General features: G+C 46.1%; 5 protein-coding genes, 1 non-coding gene and 1 pseudogene across 6 annotated transcripts; 2 read left to right on the top strand and 5 right to left on the bottom strand.

The window, feature by feature from the left end:
• Positions 1-968: 968 nt before the first annotated feature.
• On the bottom strand, positions 969-2746 carry LOC9648268 (anthocyanidin 3-O-glucosyltransferase 6). Its single transcript, XM_002981649.2, has 3 exons — positions 2164-2746; positions 2027-2114; positions 969-1979 (listed from the first exon to the last, which is right to left on the bottom strand). The coding sequence occupies exons 1-3, from the start codon at positions 2706-2708 to the stop codon at positions 1215-1217; spliced, it is 1398 nt and encodes a 465-aa protein (XP_002981695.2). The 5' UTR covers positions 2709-2746; the 3' UTR covers positions 969-1214.
• A 254-nt stretch (positions 2747-3000) lies between these two features.
• LOC112350455 lies at positions 3001-3822 on the bottom strand (annotated as a pseudogene).
• Positions 3823-4490: 668 nt separating this feature from the next.
• On the top strand, positions 4491-6131 carry LOC112350454 (pentatricopeptide repeat-containing protein At4g02750-like). The gene has a single exon (XM_024686681.1). It carries the CDS (start codon positions 4491-4493, stop codon positions 6129-6131), a length of 1641 nt encoding a protein of 546 aa, XP_024542449.1.
• Positions 6132-6224: 93 nt separating this feature from the next.
• On the bottom strand, positions 6225-7581 carry LOC112350430 (6-phosphogluconolactonase-like). The gene is made up of 2 exons (XM_024686616.1): positions 7400-7581; positions 6225-7345 (listed from the first exon to the last, which is right to left on the bottom strand). The coding sequence occupies exons 1-2, from the start codon at positions 7484-7486 to the stop codon at positions 6278-6280; spliced, it is 1155 nt and encodes a 384-aa protein (XP_024542384.1). The 5' UTR covers positions 7487-7581; the 3' UTR covers positions 6225-6277.
• A 112-nt stretch (positions 7582-7693) lies between these two features.
• On the bottom strand, positions 7694-10530 carry LOC9648267 (cytokinin hydroxylase). Its single transcript, XM_002981648.2, has 5 exons — positions 9855-10530; positions 9515-9741; positions 9123-9397; positions 8456-8843; positions 7694-8289 (listed from the first exon to the last, which is right to left on the bottom strand). The coding sequence occupies exons 1-5, from the start codon at positions 10222-10224 to the stop codon at positions 7822-7824; spliced, it is 1728 nt and encodes a 575-aa protein (XP_002981694.2). The 5' UTR covers positions 10225-10530; the 3' UTR covers positions 7694-7821.
• Positions 10531-11636: 1106 nt separating this feature from the next.
• On the top strand, positions 11637-15813 carry LOC112350453 (pentatricopeptide repeat-containing protein At4g02750-like). Its single transcript, XM_024686680.1, has 4 exons — positions 11637-11725; positions 12072-12208; positions 12671-14779; positions 15683-15813. The coding sequence occupies exons 1-4, from the start codon at positions 11637-11639 to the stop codon at positions 15811-15813; spliced, it is 2466 nt and encodes an 821-aa protein (XP_024542448.1).
• Positions 15814-20284: 4471 nt separating this feature from the next.
• TRNAI-AAU lies at positions 20285-20358 on the bottom strand. The gene has a single exon. It is a non-coding gene; the product is annotated as a tRNA-Ile (tRNA).
• Between the last annotated feature and the right edge of the window lie 238 nt (positions 20359-20596).

Below are 20596 nucleotides of genomic sequence, written 5' to 3'. Positions count from 1 at the left end.
AAGTTCAAGCAGAACAAGCTGTGGAATGATGGATCAAACAACAGACACGAAGTCTATGGCGGGATTTTGTCAGCGATTGTGTCCTTCGTGGGAACATGTTTATTGGCAACGAGTACCAAGTTGCAGGATATTGAAGAGTCCTTTGAGAAATTCTGGCACCGTGGTGGCGCCGTTGGGGACACCAACACCGACGGCCAGGCTGTTCAGTCGAGCAAGGGATCAGTTTTTTCAAGCCAGGACCCCATCTTTTGGTTTAAGTTCCTTTATAGGACACTCCTCGTACTCGGTTTTGCAGGTAATTTGAACCTCTTCTTGCCACAAGTTGATTCACTAAGCTCACATTTTGTGCAGTTTTACTGTCATATACAGCATATAGTAGCGTGCAAAGTGTAAAGAAGGACCGGGACATCTTGCAAGCGCAAACAGTACCTCAGGTCCTTAGTGATGGTACCGTGGTGTTGCTCACCACCACAGCTACGTACGAGGTGAAACCCTTGTGGGCCAGCTTCTACGTTATTTCTGTTCTTACGGTGCTGGCTGTGATAATCACACTGGTCATTACATGGCGTAAACTTAAAACGCTGCCGGTGAAAGAGAGCAGTGAAAGGGAGTGATTAGGTAATTGTCTTTGAAGATTTTGGTGTCACTAAGTTCTGTTGGCTAATTGCGCCACTGGCTGTGATAATTACAGTGGTCATTGAAAAAAGATACCGTCTTTGAGATTGCCATCCAAATCTTTGTCACGCGATGTTCCAGTTCGTCAGTGAAGCAGCAAGCCAGCAAAGTCTTTGTCACGTCTAAGCTTTTGGGTCCGTAGCCTACGCCAAGCCAACTTCTGGCAACCCGAAGATGATCACGCAAACTCATATTGCAGTCTCTCTCCGGGTGGAACGAGATCATTACAGCGAATGCATCAAAGAAAAGCAAACGCTGTGACTTCTCTCTTGGTTCCTAAACTGCCCAGCATGGGAAGGAATCCTTTCTGCAAAGATGCAGTGCTTGTCCTGCGTAGCAGCTCCGATCCACTCGCGTGAACAATCGCGCTTCCACCGTTGTACACTTCACGTTTTGAAGCCACGGATTTACAAACACCACCACCTCAAACCACATAGAGTTCAGTAATCTCTTGTTACTACTATGTCTTTCTGGGTCGATATCCGCAAGACGCTGCCATCTTTTTCTCCGGAGTCCTGACAGATGTGGAGGAGACGCTATTACCCAGCCAACGAGCTGATGAACTCTGCCAAGTTATGCCCTGAGCTGCCCGGCTGGGTGGAGAGTGCAGCCTGTCGGACCAGCTTCCTCCTTTGCTTGGCACGGTTCCTGAGCTCTTGGTCCTCCATTACAGCACGCAAGCCTCGCTCGACGTCATCTGCGGACGGCACACCATCCACCCCAATATCCACCGCAATTTTGTACTCGTCCACAAGGTGCCTGCAGGTTGGGAGCTGGTCACCTAAGAACGGCCAGGCCAGAATGGGAACACCAGCCAGCAGAATACACTCCACCACGGAACTCCACCCGCAGTGTGAAACTAGTGCACCAATGGCCGGATGAGAGAGAACCAGCTGCTGAGGCACCCAACCTGTGAGGATTTTCCCCCTACCGGAGGTTCGCTCCGCAAAGTTTGGAGGTAGCACGCGGTTCAGGTAGGCGGTCGGCTCCTCGTTCCTGGGACTTGGAAGCGACCAGAGGAATCTAAAGCCGGACGATTCGAGTCCGTGTGCCAGCTCTCGAATCATCTCATCGCCCAAGACTATAAAGCTGCCGAAGCATATGAGGACCAGCGACGCCGTGGGTTGCTTGTCCAGCCATGAGACAAGCGCCGTGGAATCCTCGCTGTTCTTGCCGATTGAGACCGCTGTTCCTCGAATGTCTTCTTGAGAGGGTCGATCGTCCTGGAGGTAGGAAGATGGATACAGAGGTCCTACGGGAATGCACCGTATCTCGGGGTACTCGCAATGTAAAGCATCCAATATCTGCACGGACACGTGAGAAATCACCCCCCACTAAATGCCCGTCTTACTGGTCCTTCAAGCTCTTCGGAAGTATTCAGTAGTATCCCGTTGGAGTGGACAAAATGCTTGGCTACGCCTTCTTTACCCAAGTAGAATCTGTAAACAAAGATCACGGAAACAAACAGAAACATAGAAAGAATGATACCCATGGGATTTGATGACAACGTCCAAAGGTAGCTCAGCCCATCGAAGAGGTGGAAGTCCGGGAACATGAACTACGCTCTGCATGTCTTGGTCCACATTCCCGCTTCGGCTGGGGCCGTGGAAGGAGAGCATGACAGCGAGATGCGCCGAAGCACCTGTGTAGAGGATATACTTTGGGATGCCTCTCTCCTCAACAGTTTGACTTGCCCAGAACATCACCATTCGATCGAGAACCACCGCTTTGGGGCGCAGCACATCGAGGTGTTTCCGGAGCGAGTCAGGCAGGGCGGGAAAAGGGGATGATGGCAAAAGGTCGGGACGAGACTTGCGAACTCCAGGGAAAATGAAAGCCGGTCGAGGGGAAGGAATGGACTCCATGAGAGCGCGCATTTCAATGTTTGCTATGTCCGTGGTCATTCCAGATGGGTTCAGCCACGGCAGTAGCACCGTAACACGGCAGCCCTGAGAAGCGAGCTTCTTTGCAAAGAGCATACCTGTGTTGAAGTGACCACCGCCTTGAACGGTAACCAAAACGATGTCGGCCATTCTAGATAGCGGACCTTGTCGGCCTTATCTTAACCAAGCGCTCCCAAGTCAAGTTCATCAAAATAGTCTAGATATGTGAGTCTTACAGGAGTCTGGAGTTGCAATAGAACAAGGGTCTCGTCTAGCACTATTTTTTTTTTCCACGTGGCCAGTTCAGCGGTCGAACGAATATGCCAGTGTGATGCTTCTTCTTCACACAATGATGATTCGCAGGCTAGAGAGATTCGAGCGCGGCCGCTCTGGCCCAGCGGCGCAGCTGGCGTGTAACGTATGATCCACCAGCGAAATACAGTTAGAGAGAAGAAGTCACGGACTTAACCGTGGGGAAGTGCTCGAATTGCTTGTGCAAGCGCTTCTAAGCTCCCTCGTCGGGGAAAGCTATAGTCACCTGCAGGAGATTTTTAGGACATCGCTTGCAAGCTCTCAACTGAGTCTCACATTTTTGGAATCCGGAAGCTTGAGCAGCGGGATGCCACTGTCGAAGCAGGGAAGAACGCTGTCACCAAAGTAAAACCTCTCCTGCTTTGCAAGTCCGGGTGAGCGAAGAGATCGAAAAGAAAAGAGAAACAAGAAAACCTGGAGAGCGTGGATGTCAAAGATGACGAGACTCGTCGGACCACCCCTGGAGATTGGAATGTTGGAGAGTGAAGGCCGATGTCACCCTCGTCTTCCATGCGCTCCAACGTTCCAGTCGGGAAGAACGGCCCCACGACCGTGAAGGAAGCGATGAACATCCTGGGAAGAGCGTAGATCACCAAGAGCTCTCAAAGATCACGGCGGGAGAGCTGAAAGGCGCAAGGAATGCAACGTGCTGGCCACGGATCCCAGCGCGAACAAGTTTGGAAATCCATCCTCGAATGTGGTGAAAGAAAAAAGAGATCGATTGCTCAAACCCACTTACATCCATCTGAGCTCGATGGAAACTGTCTCGGCAGCGACCCTCCGTGCCACATCCTCGTACTCGCTGCAATATGTCGAGGAGATTAGTTCGAGATGGAAACAAAAGGATTGTTCGCTTGGAGGAAGGCGAGGCCGCTGGAAGGCACGTCGTCATTGTGGACGATCTGGAGGCACTCTCAAGGAATGCCAGGTTCGTGTAGTAAGATTTCTTCATCGTTTCTTAGCCAGTGTCTTTCAGAATGTACTACAAGCGGATGGAGCCACGAAAGTGAGTGCTTACGCCACACACGGCGTCTTCCCTCAGCAAACCTGGGAGCGATTTCTTCACGCGGCGGGAGGAACGTAGAGACTCCATTCTTTACTTTCTACAGGAAACTTGTCAACGCTGTTAACATTTCAGATAGCGAGAAAGAATTTTCTCACATTTGAGTCCTAATTGGCAGGGCACCCTTTGAAGTTCTCGCGCTGGTTGGTTCCTCCATCTCTGATTTTATTACTCTTCCTTTTGCTTGAGAGTTGATCCAGTTTTCTCTTCCACCTCCTTTGCAGGGCAGGAAATTTTTTTAATTTTTTTAATTTTTGTTCTTGAGTTTATTGACAAGTAAATGAGCCTATCTTTCCGAATTTACTTACAAGCGTAGATTATGAGTTTTCCAGATGGCTGAAAGAACTAGAAGATCTACAAACTATAATAGCGCATTTTTCCCGTCAATTAGCTGTCACTGGCTGGTGAAAACGAGTTGCGCCTGGCAAGCTATGGTTGGATCAATGCCACGGTGGTCCAAGTACTTAAAGCATATACTTTGTAGATTCTTTGAAGAATATGCCAGTTTGATGCTTCTTCTTCCTCTAGGCGTCCATAATGCGAACGATTTGATCAGGATGCACGGGCGATTGGGAAATGCCGCCAAGGCTCGAGAGATTTTCGATCTAATTCCCGTGAAGGATCGTCTGAGCTGGGACTACATGCTGCTGGCCTACACCCAGGGCGGGTCGATCGACGAGGCATGGCGAATTTTCGATCAAATCCCGCAGCCCAGCGTGTTTTCCTTCAACATTTTGCTGTCGGCGCTCTCGCAGAGCGGGGATTTTCGCGGGGCGCGCCGGATCTTCGACGGGATGCCGCAGTGGGATGTGGTATCGTGGAATTCGATGCTGTCCGCGCACATCCAGCACGGAGACCTGGCAGCCGCGCAGAGATTTTTCGATTGTATGCCCGAAAAAACTATAGTCTCGTGGAACGCGATGGTCTCTGCGTATGCCGCGAAGGGAGACACTAGCATTGCGAAGCTTTTGTTTGGCAAGATGCCCCAATGGGACGTGGCTTCTTTCAACGCAATGTTGACTGGGTTTGACCAAGAGGACTACGTTTTGGAATTGCGAAGATTTTTCGACGCTCTTCCGGAAGCCAATTTTGTCTCTTGGACTATCGTCTTAACAGCATATGCCCGCATTGGGCATCTTTGTGAGTGTAAGGCCCTCTTCGATGCGATGCCACAGAGAGATATAGTGGCATATAACGTAATGCTCTCGGCATTTTCCCAGCACAGTACTGGGAAAGATTCCAAAGCCTTATTTGATACCATGCCACAGTGGGATATGCTTTCCTGGACATCACTTTTAAACGCATATATCCAAGAAGGGCATATTGATCGAGCCAAACGTACATACGACACAATGCCAATGCAGGATACAGTATCATGTACGGTTATGCTCACATTTCTCTCTACGTATGGTGCCATAGTCGATGCTAGGGTGGTCTATGAATCTTTGCCATGCAAGGATTTAGTTTCACGAAACGCAATGCTAGCGGCGTATGCCTCAAAAGGGTACCTTGAAGAAGCTCGATTTTTGTTTGACTCCATGCCACAACAAGACCTTGTTTCTTGTACTAATATGCTCATTTCGTATGCCCAAGTTGGTCATATTAACGACGCAAAACGTGTTTTCATTTCCATGCCGGAGCATGACGTAGTATCTCGGACCGTCATGCTCATCGCATATGCCGTGAATGGGCATGTTTTAGAAGCCAAGAAAGTGTTCGATTTTATGCTAGAGAGAGATCTCACCGTGTGGAGCGCCATGCTGGCTGCGTATGCCTACACGGGCCACTCTTTTGAAGCCCGCCACCTTTTCCAAACCATGAATTTCATTGAAGCAGCTGGTGAATCCTGCTTTGCCCCCATTTTGATTTCCCTGGGACATGTTGGTGGACTCGACGCCGCAAGAAATTGCTTCGTGTCGTTGCAAGGGGACTTCGCGTTAAAGCCTACGAAGCAACACTACGCGTGCATGGTGGACCTCATTGCCAAGGCAGGGCATCTGGAAGTTGCCGAGCTTCTCTTGGAAACCATGCCGTTTGTGCCTGATGCTGTGGATTGGACGTCCCTGCTTGGAGCTTCCAAATCTCAGAACAATGTCAAGCAGGGATTCTGTGTTGCAAAATCCTTGGTTGGCATGAACTCACAAGAATCAGCTGGGTATTTACTACTGGCCAACATGTTACACGCAAACAAATCCTGAGTTTTGTATTTTCTTTCCAAGTTTGTAGCTTGCAAGTTTCAATCAATGATCCAAAGCTAGACGAACAGCATGAAATCACAAGAGAAACATGAATACCATCAACATAAGATTATCCTTGCAAGTTCTATACTCTCCATAGACATACATTACATAAACTGGATGAAAGAAGGAGCTTGTACACCATCCAAGCTAAAAACCACACTCAGCCTCCCCGTTTCTACATTCCTGGAAAGAACGTTCAACTTGTTCGAGTTTTGGAGCCCAACCACGACCATCTCCCCGGACCGATCAAACGCAAAATGCCGAGGCCCAGAACCCCCGACTCGATCCAGCCCAAGAAAGGTCAGGCCACCGTCACCTTCAGCGTCCACTCCAAACACCGCGATGGTATCCTCGGCGTTACCACGGTTGGACGCATACAAATACCTCCCATCCGGCGAGAGAGCCACCTCCGCCGCCGTGCACGCGCTCTTGTTCGCTACGCTATCATCCAGAGTGGACCAGCTCTGGATCAAACGCAGTGCTCCATTCCCCGGATCATACGAAAGCTGGCTCACGCTGTTTGCGAGCTCGTTGATCACGTACGCGAATCGCTCGTCGCGGGAGAAGATCAAATGCCGAGGACCCGACCCAGGCTCGAGTGAAACCTCCGGAGCAGCGGCCTCGTCGAGCTTCCCAGTCGAGACGTTGAGGACTCGGGTGTGGATCTTGTCAGTGCCGAGATCACAAACGAAGACAAACTTTCCCGAGGAGTCCGTGATGATCTGGTGGGGATGAGGAGCCTCCTGCCGGGGATTGTTGCTCGGCTCCGTCAGGCCTGGAACCTTGATCAGCGAAACCGGTTGCTGGTGCACACCCTGGTGGCGACTATGGTCGACTTGGAGAACGCCATAGCTGCCACCGTTGTAGTTCGCGAACAAGACCCACTTGCCGCTGGAGTGGACGCTAATGGCAGCCGGGTCCGCGCCGCAAGTGGAGGCGGGGTGGCCGAGACGAGTGAGAGAGGTGTGGTGTGGAGAGAAGGAGAATGCCTCGAGAGCGCCACTCTCCACTTCGTTTACGGCATAGAGAACGTTGCCCAGCGTGGCCAGAAAGGTGGGATTGGTACCTGATGGAAACGAGGCGATGGAGTGGAGATGGTGCTTGTCCAGCGCTAAGAGGTGGATTTCATCGCTGTAGCCACCGACCAACAAGAGCTGCTTCGTCATCTTGATCTAGAAAAGAAAAAGGGCTTTTGTGAAAGCAAAAGAAATGTGAAGGTTGCGTACCCGATGTGATGATGACAATGACGATCGAACAAGATAGATTGATACGAGGAGAAGGAGAAAGCGGCCGGAATCATGGAGAAATCCCATTGTTGGATTGTAGAATCTCCACGGGATTGGATTCGTACGACTTCTGTGACCTCCTTTTTCGTAACTCCTTTTCTTAAAAAAAATGGACCACGAAATTTGTATGGGAAAGCACTTCTGGAAGCACACATTCGTGCTGGGGAACTAAAGTCGCGGACAGACAAAGCCAGCTATCCATCCGGGCATCTCCAAAGCATTTCGAGAATAAAAAAGTTCTCAACTCAGAAGGCTGGGCACTTTGCTTTAGAATGTCATAGTTATATGTATGAGCTCTACAAAAATTGTAAGTGTACAGTGGCTGTGGTGGCAACCTCGTGTTTGGATCATAAGATAGATGATCATCCTGGCGATTTTTCTCCGTCCTCTATGCTGTAGTGCGCAAGCATAAGCTGCATTCCATACTTGGGCTTGAGCGTGATGGCAGTGACCGGAGCGTGCCTGTAATTGGGAGAGATCTTGAGCTCGAATCTCTGGAGGATCATTGCCAGGACCACTTTGGCCTCCATCATCGCAAAGCTCTGCCCGAGGCAAGCTCGCGGCCCCAGCGAAAATGGCATGAAACTCCACAGCTTTTGGTGCTGAAGCTTGCAAGCCCCCGCCACTCCATCGGCGAATCGGGCCGGGTTAAAGTGGAGGGCGTCGTCCCCCCACACGTCTTTGCTGTGGTGGAGTGCCACAATGGGTATCCAAAACGTAGTCCCCCGCGGATATTTCACGTCCTGGATGCTCAAGTCCACCAAAGATTCCCTCACCAGTGCCGGCGCCGGAGGATATAAGCGGAGTGCCTCGTTGAGAATCATTCCCAGCTGCAAGAAAGAAAAGAAAAAGGTGGCGAAAGATTAGTGTACGCAGAGAGAGAGAGAGAGAGAATTTCTTCCAAGACACTCAAAGGCAGCTACGTGGAGTTATGACTTTGGCCTAGGACAGGAGGTGGACTAGTTGGCGTGCAAAGTATACTGTAAAACAACTTACAATCTTTAGCTTGGGAAGGACATCGGCATCCGGAACGGAGGACTTGGACGGAAGATGCTCCATCACTTCGGCACGGCCGCGCTGCTGCCACTCTGGATTCAAGGCCAGAAGCATCAGAGTCCAGGTGAGCAGCGCCGATGTGGTCTCGTGCCCCGTGAAGAAGATGGTTTTGCACTCCTCCACAAGCTCCGGCGTGTCAAACTGCTGTGCAGCTGCTGCTGCTTCGGACTTGTCTCGCTCGCTCTCGGACAGCATCAGTCCCAAGAAGTCGCTTCCATACCCGTGCTTTTGTCGTCCCGCACGGCGCTCCAGTACAAGCTCTCGCAGCGCTCGCTCCATGTCCCTTTTGATCCGGGAAGCTCTTCTATTGGCAGCCGTGGGGAGCATCCTAAATGATCTTTACTTTAGTACAGTTATAAAGAGCAGATAGAAATATAACAATTGAATAAGGTGGTGAAAGAACCAGAAGCTGATGGAGCCAGGCGGGACTTTGATATACAAGGTATATATATGGAGGAATCATTGGAAATCATGCATGTTTTGTTCCACGCAAAGGTTGATGGCGATGGAGACACAAAGATATGAGATAAGACAAATAGAGGGAGTGGAGGAACCTTGAGAGACTGGAGTGCGAGAGAGGATTTTTCTGATCTTCGTGATATCATACCTGTTGCATGGAAGCCAGAGAAAACGATTGGACTGAGCGAAAACTTTCTGGAGGCACGTCAGGAGCTGGAACACCCTCTTGCCTTTTTCGTGACTGCTGGTGCTGCTAAACGCGGTACGAGCAATTACATCGGCCGTGGCCATGGATAAGTAATAGTTGATGTCGATCTCCGCGGATGATCCATCGCCGCTCCTCCTCGAGCTCTTGTTGTCAATGATTTGGCTCCACTGGCCCAGCATTTGAGACGTGCTCGCCACCATCTCGGGTACCATTTTCTGCCAATAATTATGCCTCATGAATTCATATCATATAGAAAGATAGAAAGTAAAGAAGAATTAACTTCTTCAAATCCAAAGAAGTATATGTCTTTGGGAGGGAAAGAGAGACCTTACCTTGAGCATCTCGGCATGGAACGCCGGCCCAACGATGCGTCTCCGGTGAGCCCAGCTCTCTCCGTTGGCATACACCATTCCATTCCCAAGCAGCAGCACACCACCCTTTTTTAGTAGCAGCGACTTTCCAAAGTGCTCGGCCTTGGTGGACAAGATCTCCTTGATCATCTCGGGCTCCACAACCGTGATCCTCGGCTCCATTCCCCACCAGAAGAGAAACCTCTTCCCTGTCACACACACACATTAGTTAGTTTACAACTCTTTGGAGAAGCTTGGCAGAGAAACAGAGGAATGTGTGCTAGAAGTGTGGATATGGAGGAGGGAAATTCGAGCTATATACCGTAGATGGCGGACCAGTATGTAAAGTGGGGGCATATCCTGGGAAGAAGATCATGGTCGCCAACTCGCATGTCCTTGGATGTTGCCAGTTCTCTCATCTTGGATACTTGGTGCATGTTTCCAATCAGGAACTTTGGAGGGGGGCCATCCAGGCCTTGCTCGAGGAGATTCTTTCTCAGGTGGACATATCTGAAGGCCACGGACGCGCTCCACACCAGGATCACGAGCAAAGAGGCGAGGAAAACGAGCATTGGCGCGGCAAGGAGGAGCATTGAGAGCTTGAGGGAGATTCCCTGGTAAAATGCAGGCAAATTGTGACTCATTCTCTGGAAGTCTAGAATCGATGAATTGCTGGGTGTGATTGACACCATCCCTGTGTGACCAGCTTCAAGGAAATTCCCAGCAGCGAAGAATGCAGCTGGATTTGCCAAGAAAAGTATAAGTGAAGTATGTGCCTGCCTTGATTGACAAAAAAAAAAAAAACAAACAAAAAGGGAGAATTGGAGAAGAAGATGAGCAAGTTCTCAAGGAATCTTTTAAATGGATAGAGAAAATATGAGCAAGAGTGATCTCTCTCTTTCCCTCTTTGCCTCTCTCCTCTCCTTGTCACACACTCTTTTCTTGTGGAGAACTTTAGAAGCATTCCCTATATACGCAAGGCCCAGAGCTTTGTGGAATTGTTATTTTAGCATAACTTGCTACCAAACAAATGGAGGCTCTACACCAGTAAATGCACTGGGAATCTAGCTGAAGAAAGAAGCAAGGAAGAAAAACTCTCTTATATCATCAATCACTATAACACTGAATCCACAACGCGGAATTGTCCAACTCCTCGCAGTAGTAGTGAAGTGAGGGGTTTTTTCTTTTCTTTAAAGCTTTTGAAAATGCATACATTAGTTTGTCACTGTGTTGATGTCAGGGCCAAGAATTGCTAGAGAAAAGGCCATGCTGACTTATGGCTAAGCTAAGTTAAAGGTTGTGTCGTATGTGTCGGTGTTTAGAAGTGTTCGAACTCTCGTCTGTGGCCAGTTGTAAGAAATCCAAGCTCAAACAAAAAAACGCCGATTATTTTACGTAAACACGTGCAAAACAACGCGCCACCTTTTGCAATGATCATCGCCATAATACAATGTTTAAGATCTTAGGTTCGGGCAATGGAGAGGATTGAGTGAGATGGTGCAACTGTAAAACCAAAGCAAACAAACCCTTAGAAAAGTGTTTTAAGGATTTCTCTCTTTTTTCAACTTGCTAGCCGGGCAGCCAATCATTGAATCGAACAACCATGAGCAAGAAATTTCACATTTATTCTCTTTCAGAGGAATAAGGTGATGTAAGGAAAAATCTCTGATCTCTGCCACTCTTTGGCATCATCGTATTTCATTTGTTCGGACCGTAGACAGGCTCTTAACAAACAGGAGCCTAAGTCTTTTGATGTTTCTTTTTCTCGCGGCTCAACACTTGGCACACAATTTAATTTGATTCCTCCACCAGGCATCACTGGATTTCATTTCACGCCCTCCGAAGTGCAACCATGAGTCACTCATCAATTTCAATCACTTCGGACAGATAATATCATGGCTTGGAATATATCTAGGCACACTCTTGTCAAACCACCATGATTTCTACTTGTTCCAACGCTTTCTTTTCCAATAGTGTGATCTCATGTAAGTTCAAAATCATGTAATAATTAATATATTTGGAAGGCCCTGCTCGAATATTTAAAGTACCAACTTTTAAATATTTAATATTTCCATGTTAAACCCAGTAGTGGTGTAGCAAGAGCATGGCAGTAGCAGCAGCAATGGTTTGTGCATCAGGGGGCCCTTTGGGATTCAGTCCAGTCCGCCTGGAAAGCAAGAATAAAGACCACATGTCATGCTAGAACATAATATTTTGGAAAAAGAGAGAACAAATATACAAAGCCAGAGAAACAGGCAACGAGAGGACCTCTACGTGTGTCGTGGGCCTTCCAACCAAATTGAATGGAGCCTTCATGTTGATTCCCCCTACCACCTTGCAGCTTCTTATTTTCCACAAGTCTGAATTTAGAGCATACATGGTTCCATACATTGACGTTTACTAACTATATATGGGTAAAAGCTGCTCCATTTACAATTTTATTTCGGATTCGGCGGTCACCTCAAAAAAAGGGTGAAAAAAAGCAAAATAACATGTATATGTCGTTTTGTGTCTGTTTGTTGTGTGCATCTTTATGCAGGAAGTCACATGGCTTTTTCTTGCATATTTATGAAAGCAACAGCTCTTGCCCGAAGGATTTCTCTGGAAACCCTGATATTGATATCGGTGGCTATAGTTCGGGACACGAGTCGTTAGTTTGGGGATCCATCCACCAAAGTATGCCAAAGGCTGCAGCTGGAATCCAACTATAACAAAAAGTGCAGCGAGATCTTTCGAAGGTGTACACAACCATTCCAGAATTGTTGGCTTATCAAAGTCAATGAAAAAACTATATCTGTTGCTTCATCAAATATAACTCTATCATTGTGTTTTCATGACAAGGAACTAGACACTAGGTAATATTTTATTGTCAAAACCCAGTCATCTCACTTGGTGGGCCTCAAAATCATGTATTATTATCGAAAAAGGTGGAGAAAAACACTTTCCAAATGACGAGACGGTGGTGTGGCGGTGATCCAAAACACAAAAAATATGATATTAGAAATTCTTTTAAAATGATTTTGTGACATTCTAAAAGATGATTTTGTGACAGTCAGACAAGTCAACTCCTTGGACTAAAAGTCAAATTCTAAAAGTCAACTCCTGAAGAAAAAATGGGTTGATTGATTATGCTGGCAGTGGACGTGGTGGCAAGCTGCGAGCAATGGAATCGCCACGACACCATTCGCGCCATTGAATCGTGCAGGAGCTTAACAAGAGCTCTCGGCATCCACAGCCGCATCCCCAGAGATGCCACTGACGTGTTCATCAGCAACAAGCTCGTGGACATGTATGGCAAATGTGCTGGCGGGATCGCCCATGCCAGGGCGGTCTTTGATTCCATGCCCGCTAGAGATTCCTACTCTTGGGTCTCGATGCTCTCGGCATATGCCCGTTCTGGGAATCTGGATCTTGCCAAGTCCGTGTTTGATTCCATGCCAGATCTCAACACTGTTGCTCACAACTCCATGCTTGCTGCTTACTTACATAGTGGAAATCTTGAGAGTGCAAAGAAATTCTTCGATTCAATGCCAAGAAAGGATGTGGTTTCTTGGACGACTATTCTGGCAGCACATGCCCAATCAGGGGATGTTTTTCAGACGAAGATTTTATTTGACTCAATGCCTTTCCACGATCTAGTCGCTATGAACGCAATGCTAAGCTCATACACACTGAATTCCCGAATGCATGAGGCTGAAATATTTTTCTCCAAAATGCCAGCAAAAGATTTAATCTCGTGGAATGCACTTGCGACTGGGTTTGCCCAGACCCGGCAAATTGACCGAGCTAGTCGGATCTTTGAATCGCTGCCTCTCTTGGACCTAGTCTCTTTTAATTCCATGCTGTCGTCACTTGCCCAGGGCGGAAATTTGGAGCGCGCAGAATTTTTTCTTGCACGAGTTCCAGAGTTGTGTTTGATCTCCTGCAATGCTATGGTTGCGGCATATGCCCAGGTCGGGCATCAAGAAGAATCAAAGAAGTTTTTTGATTCAATGCTACAGAGGGATCTTATCTCGTGGAATGCCCTTCTTGGAGCATACACTGAAGCTGGTCATTTAACTCAGGCTACTCGAGTTTACAGTTCAATGCCACAGCACGACCTCATTTCGTGGACGGCCATGATTGAGGCATATGCCCACAATGGGCATATGGACAGGGCTAGGGTGCTGTACGACTCTATGCCGCAGCGGGACATGGTGTCGGCCACTGCCATGGTGGCATTGTACGGACAAGCTGGATATCTGAAAGATTCTGTCGCTGTTTTTGAAAGTATGCCCAGCCATGACTTATTCTCGTCAAATGCGATGCTCTCAGCCTATGCCCAGAACGAGCATATGAAGGAGGCGAAGCTCATCTTTGAGAAGATTCCATATCCCGATATGGTATCTTTTAATTCTATGGTTTCTGGTCTTGCACAGAATGGCCATCTTGAAGAGGCGAAACAGCTTTTCGAATGTCTGGAGTTTCGGGATTTGATTACTTGGAATGCTATGCTCGCAGCAAACGCCCAACGAGGCTACTTGCCAGAAACTTTGGGTCTTTTTAATGCAATGCCCGAGAGAGACCTGTACACTCTCACGTCGATGGTGGCGGCGTTTTCTCTCGATGGACAGGTTCACAAGGCCTTTTACGTGTTCTTTGAGATTCCACACAAGGACATCCACTGCTGGAATACGATGCTATATGCGTACGCTCAAAACGGGCAAACAGCCCGAGCGAGAAAGTTCTTAGAGACAATGCCCAGCCCGTGTGTGTTCTCCTGGACGATCATGGTGACGGCGTATACAGGAGCCAAAAACTCAGTAGATGCGTTTCAAACTTTTGACATGATGAAAATGGTGGAGATTCCCACCGATGCTTGTTTCATATCGGTGCTTATCGCGTGCAGCCACAAAGGCCAGGTTTACTTGGCGATGGCCAATTTTTCGTCCATGATCGTAGACTTCGGCATGGAGCCAAGCAAACAGCACTACACCTGCATTGTGGATGTTCTCGCGAGGGCTGGATACCTAAGAGAAGCGACGGAGCTCGTCACGGTGATGCCATTTGTTCCAGATAATTTCGACTGGACGTGCCTGCTCGCAGCTTGCAAGAGTTACAGCGATGTGGAGCAAGGCAGCCGCGTTGCCAGGTTTGTGGTTGACTTGAATCCTCCAGACAGTGGAGGGACGTTTGCGCTGCTCGCAAATCTCTTCTCCATTGAGAGGCAGATCAAACTTGATCTTCCACAACAATGTGTTATACCAAGTAAAAAAACATAAAAACAGTAAATGGAGAAGGGAGAAAAAGACAAGCTCGAGGATTCAAGCTTAGGAAAGTAAACTTGAGAAGTTCAAGGTTAGGACTGTATTCTTAACCTTGACGTGAGCATTAGCGACTATAAAAGTAGGACTTAGAATGTTTTTAGACTTATCCCTAATACAAAATACATTGCAATACATCGTCATTCTGCCTATCTCTTTGGCTTTTCATGGCAATAGCAATGTCTTACTTACCCACCGCCTTCAAGGGATCAAAGGCGTGGGACTAGCACCTTCAAGCACATGTTCACAGTCTCAACTTGGCTTGGCACAAGCAGGTAAGTGCACTCATCTCGTAGTGTAGTTTTAGTTTTAGGGACTAGATTAGATTTGAATCTCCTAGGAAGATCTCGTGTGGACGTTTCCTCCCAGTCCAGAGATTCCAGGAGTTTTCACTGGCGACCACGGTGGGATGAGAGAGGCGTGAAGAGCTCATGGAATAGAGCAGACCAAGACGCTCATTTTCCCCAAAACTTCAAGGAAAACGGACCAAAGACGCACAAGAAAATGGCATAGGAAGAAAAAGCCCCAAAAATCAAGAAAAACAAGACCGTAAAACAAAAACGGTGGAAGAGCATGAAGGCATGAAGAAAAAAAAATGGAGCGTAAGACCAAAAGATGAAGAACACTTGAAAATTGAAGCCACCCAAGTCGTGGAAAACTTGGAGCGTACGCGTAACTGTTTTTGGCGAGAGGTTGAAGAAAGCGAATATTCCAAGGATCTGCGATAAGGAAACGACCAAGGGAAAATTCTAGCGGCTGGAGATGGAGGAAGAATGAAAAAGCACGATTGCCCATTTGGAGACACAAGCTGTACAAAATACGAAGACTGTCTTTTGTGTGGTTTCAGAAATTGTGCAAAACCGTACAAGCAATGCTATCCAAAATGGCGATGCGACACTTGCAAACAAGCAAAAGCAAGACTGCGAATCAGGGATGACATTGCCGCAGCGGAGGAGAGTAGGAAACGAAAAGAAATAGCCCAAGAAAATGACACCAAAAAGAGAGACGATAGTTTAGAACAAGCTGCGAAACAAAGCTTTAGCTGTTTACAAAAACTTCAAGAAACGATTCTACGACTCTTCTACAAATTGTCTAGCAAATAGGAGGGATGCAAAAATGAGGAAATGTTGAAAGAAAAATATGTTTACTTCGATTTCTTTGCAACTCGAAGAACCCTGACTTGGGTGTATCGCGGACACCTCTTTCAACAAACGATTGTTGAATTCCTAGGCATACACAAACATGAAACTTTTCAACCATTAACGCTTGCTTTCAACACTGATTTGACGAGAGTCATAGCAGCAACAGAGTGTGGAATTTTTGAACCACAAGTTCGTTGGTTTGTGGACACTCTTAGATTTAGAGATTTTGAAGAGAACGTGGAATTACTTTACCGACTTCTTCAAAGTCCTCTCCGTGTAACGCTACCAACAAGCACTCTTCTCGAATTATATGCTATAGCATATTGGCACCGTTTAGGACGGACGAGAATAGCTGGAGAATTAAGAAATCAAGGACAAGGCCATCAACAAATTCCAATTTGGAATTCGAGTTTAAGAAACTGACGGGAACCTGAACTTGCATCAAGTTCAAGGGAACGACTTGTAAACTCGAGGATAACAAGTCGAAGGAGGAGAAATTTAAGACAAAATCACAATAGGCCAAGATTAAATACAGTAACAAACTTCAACTTTGACACTGAGGTCCAACATCGAAACCCCCAGCCTAGAGCTACATATCACTCGCAACCAACAAGGAAGAGTGCGTCCAAGCAGTCACAACATTTTAAGGAGTATTTTAGGAGATCCTGCGTCAAGGATTCAAACTTATAATGCAAGAGTATTAATTGAGACTATCCCTTGGGAAGTTCGTGAAGCGATCGACTCTGATCGTGAAAGAGAACGTGCTATACGACAGAGGGAAGTAGAACACCACCGGCAAGAACAGCATCAAGGAAATGCACCATCACGCAATCGACCATAGAGAAAATTGCGCTGGATAAACCCGCGCACACATAGGCTAAAGGCAACAAGAATCTGTTGGAAACTATACTGTGACGTGTGGACGTCATTAGAGACTAGAAACATACAAGAATTAGGACATTAAAATACAACTATTGCTGTATTCAGCATTTTCAAATACTACCAACGACTGGGAAACACAAACGTTCATAGTGAGAGCTCGCATTCCAGTACGACCAACATATTGTAAGAGACCAAAACAATTGTTCAAGAATTTAGATAAGATTGGACTCCTAAAGAGAGTTGCAATCGTTTGCATACCTGCTCGATCCCAAACTTGGAGAGCAGCACCAAATATCACTAGCGAACAGCTACATCGATCAATATATGACACAACCAACCTCCTTCCACAAACAAAATTGTACTTACTTACACCACCAGATTTTTCAAATACAAGACCTTTCCTAAGCTAGACTCAGGAAAGTGACCTTGAGAAGAAACTCGGGAAGAATCGAGAAAGAAAAACTCGATTGAAGACTCAAGACACAAGAGCTTGACTTCGCATTTCTACTACAAAACCAAACTTGCAGAAGACTCAAGACACAAGAGCTTGACTTCGCATTTATACACCAAAAACAAACTTGCAGAAGACTCAAGACATAAGAGCTTGACTTTGCAATCTATGAAGAACAACATTTGACTCCAGACAACTTAGGCAAAACATAAATTCAGGAAACTTACCTCAACATTCAAGTTGAGAAGACTCAGCAAACTGAATGTACAAACACAAACCAGACCCAATCAAGATCCGGGAAAGAGATCTTCAACAAAAGAATCGAGAAGTGAAAAAGGAAGAGATAGAAAAAGAGAAACTAGAACAACAATAGCAACAAATTTTAGAAACAATATTAGAGAAGTACGACAAGGAGGATAAAGAAATTCAAGTTGCCGAGTCGAGCAACTCAGCCAAAGATAACAAAGAACTAAATAGTGAAGACGCCCCAAAGTTTGAGGCATTTGAAGAAGCCGAATACATAGCACCAAAGTTTTACTCCAATCCAGACTCACCAGAACAACAACCTCACCAACAAAGTCTACAATTTCAAATGGCAATCATCAACCCAGCGACAGCCATAGGGAACATGATTTCCTATCCCATTTTTACTGGTGGAAAAACCGAAGATGCAAACCAGCATCTTAAACAATTTGATCAAATTGTAAAGATGAACAAACAGGAAATGCATCGAGAAATACTTTTCCCATACACACTTAAAGGAAAAGCACTCGATTGGCATAATACACTCGATGATGCTTTGACCCATGATGAAAAAGTCACACAATTCAAGGAACAATTCCAGACCGGTGGAACTCCAGAAGAACACTATGAGATCATCAAAAACTTCAAGCAAAAATCACGTGAAGGAATTCAAGATTATACTCGAAGATTTAAGTTTCATGCAAAGCGCTGCAAGGATTTGATAACAGATAAAGGAAAGAGCTTATCCTATATCCAAGGACTAAAAGAAATTTATAGAAACATGGTAGCAATTGCTGCTGCAACAGAGAATCCAGATGATGAAAGTGTTGATACACTCTCCAAAGAAATCCTCACATTGGAAAAGCGATTCAAGCAATTCACAAAAGCTATACCTTCACAAACTGATGACGGTTCAGATGATGAAGAAGAGGAAGAAATACGCATTAAGACAAAGAAGAAAACACCAAAAGACCAAGACTTGAAGGATATAATCAGGAAAATCTCACAAACCGAACTCAAAGCAGGAGTGTGGTGTACAAAGTGTAAAAATGAGGGACATACATATTTGGAATGCAAATTACAGCTTCCAAAGTGTCAAATTTGTGAAAGAGAAGGCCATACAGCCAAGAAATGCCGATACAGGAATACAATGGAAGTTTCAAGAATCGAGAATGTTCCTCGACAAGAGCCCAATCCACAATATCAAGGCAACTGGAATCAAAATGCACGACCACCACGCAATGAACCTCCAAGATATAACAATTATTATCAACATGATGATAATTTGTACAATCAAAGAGGAAACTTTTACCGTCAGAACAATCGCAACTACAATAGAATACCCCCTCAAGATCAAAGACTAAACAACTATTCTGGAAACTATGGAAGAAACTACAATGCATATCAGCAACGTGATGGACCTCGTGACAACTACCAATGTCCTCCCCCACGAAATTACAATTATGATCAAGAACCATATCGCAACTATAATCAAAGACCACCTCAAGCTCAAGGTTACAATTACAACCAGCGACTTGCACCACAACAAGATAATCGACCTCGGCAACCTTACCAAAATGCAAATCGTGAAAATAACCAAGTCGTAAACAATCAAGCTCCAAGAGCAAGACCACCTGCAGCATGGAATGTTGAGGTCGAAGTCGAAGACTCACAAACTTATGAAGAACCAGCAATACGAGTAATCACGAGACAACAATACAAGTATCAACAACCAGATAATTTGGAAGAACAAGATCACGATGATGAACTGGAAATTATCCCAGAAACCGAATGGAAGAAAAGCAAGAAAATACTTAAAGCAATTCAAGCTGAATTGCAAGCACAAGATCCAGAAACAATCAAAGAACACGACAAACAATCAAACAATCAAGAAACAAGAAGTTTTACCCAAGAGGAGCTGGCACCTGTTCAGCAGAAAGAAAAGTTTCATGTGGAAAAGCAAGCTGAAGCAAGGTTGAAGCAAAACCTAGTGGAAGATGAACAGCCTGATCAGATTGAGCAACCAGCAGAAGAAGACGAAGACCTGCAGTGGATAAAGGAGTTTCAGACGCAGGAACTTGAGGTGGTGCTTCCGAAGTTTTGTGAGCAGACGGAGCAGAAGAAAAATTCAGTGCCAAAGTTTAAACTTGAAGGTGGCTGGTGTGAAGTTGATGAAGAGACGAGGAAGTGTGTTTCTCAGGTTCTGGTGGGACAGAGGCAAGCTGGTTTCATTCTTTGTAGCTCTGTAGGAGTAGAGGAAGTAAGTAGTAAAGCAGCAAAACTGAAAGGAGAAGTTGTGGCTGTTTCAAGCCGGATGTTTAAAGTTTCGAGAAGAGGCATTTGTGCAACTGATCTCGGGAAGAAGCTGGTCAAATTCAGATCACAAGACTTTGAGGAAGCAGCTCAGACTTATGAAGAGGAGGAAGAGGAGGAGGAGCCACATGAGGGAGCAGCTACCCACGATGCAGCAATGGAGCAGTGACTGCGGGACGCAACACAAGGCAGTCGTGGGAGAGTGGAGAAGGGAGAAAAAGACAAGCTCAAGGATTCAAGCTTAGGAAAGTAAACTTGAGAGGTTCAAGGTTAGGACTGTATTCCTAACCTTGACGTGAGCTTTGGCACAACCAGGTAAGTGCACTCATCTCGTAGTGTAGTTTTAGTTTTAGTTTTAGATCTCGTGTGGACGTTTCCTCCCAGTCCAGAGATTTCAAGGAGTTTTCAGTAAACAATATGGCCCATGCAGGTCTCGAACCTGCGACCTTGGCCTTATTAGGACCACGCTCTGACCAACTGAGCTAATAAGCCTTGACGTTGAATTTAGAAAAACTAAAGATTAAATTTAATAATAATACATTTGAACCTGGAGTTACAATATAATTGTGTGCCTTAGCGACAATTCTTTTGCATCAAGGACAAAACTTCATGTCATGCTGGGGCGAGGAGCCGCAGATAACATGATTAAATATATCTTTGCAATTAACAATGGTAGTTATACTTCTGGTAGAAATTAGATTTTTCATTTGGAAAGAAATTTAATTAATTT

The sequence above is a fragment of the Selaginella moellendorffii genome, unplaced genomic scaffold (genome assembly GCF_000143415.4).
Source record: "Selaginella moellendorffii unplaced genomic scaffold, v1.0 SELMOscaffold_50, whole genome shotgun sequence".
Classification (NCBI taxonomy): Eukaryota; Viridiplantae; Streptophyta; class Lycopodiopsida; order Selaginellales; family Selaginellaceae; genus Selaginella; species Selaginella moellendorffii.
The sequence above is the reverse complement of the archived record's forward strand: the minus strand, read 5'-3'. Positions and strand labels throughout refer to the sequence as shown.

What these genes read in the sequence shown, in the direction of transcription:
- LOC9648268 (XM_002981649.2), bottom strand. Translation starts at nt 2,708, where the DNA reads ATGGCCGACATCGTTTTGGTTACCGTTCAAGGCGGTGGTCACTTCAAC. An exon ending in GTTGTCATCAAATCCCATGG is followed by an intron (nt 2,115 to 2,163) that starts GTATCATTCTTT and finishes CTTTGTTTACAG; the next exon opens with ATTCTACTTGGGTAAAGAAG. An exon ending in CCGAAGAGCTTGAAGGACCA is followed by an intron (nt 1,980 to 2,026) that starts GTAAGACGGGCA and finishes GTGTCCGTGCAG; the next exon opens with ATATTGGATGCTTTACATTG.
- LOC112350454 (XM_024686681.1), top strand. Translation starts at nt 4,491, where the DNA reads ATGCACGGGCGATTGGGAAATGCCGCCAAGGCTCGAGAGATTTTCGAT.
- LOC112350430 (XM_024686616.1), bottom strand. Translation starts at nt 7,486, where the DNA reads ATGGGATTTCTCCATGATTCCGGCCGCTTTCTCCTTCTCCTCGTATCA. An exon ending in CATTGTCATCATCACATCGG is followed by an intron (nt 7,346 to 7,399) that starts GTACGCAACCTT and finishes TTTCTTTTCTAG; the next exon opens with ATCAAGATGACGAAGCAGCT.
- LOC9648267 (XM_002981648.2), bottom strand. Translation starts at nt 10,224, where the DNA reads ATGGTGTCAATCACACCCAGCAATTCATCGATTCTAGACTTCCAGAGA. An exon ending in TCCATGCCGAGATGCTCAAG is followed by an intron (nt 9,398 to 9,514) that starts GTAAGGTCTCTC and finishes AATTATTGGCAG; the next exon opens with AAAATGGTACCCGAGATGGT. An exon ending in CTCTGGCTTCCATGCAACAG is followed by an intron (nt 8,844 to 9,122) that starts GTATGATATCAC and finishes AAGATCATTTAG; the next exon opens with GATGCTCCCCACGGCTGCCA.
- LOC112350453 (XM_024686680.1), top strand. Translation starts at nt 11,637, where the DNA reads ATGGCAGTAGCAGCAGCAATGGTTTGTGCATCAGGGGGCCCTTTGGGA. An exon ending in AGCAAGAATAAAGACCACAT is followed by an intron (nt 11,726 to 12,071) that starts GTCATGCTAGAA and finishes ATCTTTATGCAG; the next exon opens with GAAGTCACATGGCTTTTTCT. An exon ending in TTGGGGATCCATCCACCAAA is followed by an intron (nt 12,209 to 12,670) that starts GTATGCCAAAGG and finishes TTATGCTGGCAG; the next exon opens with TGGACGTGGTGGCAAGCTGC.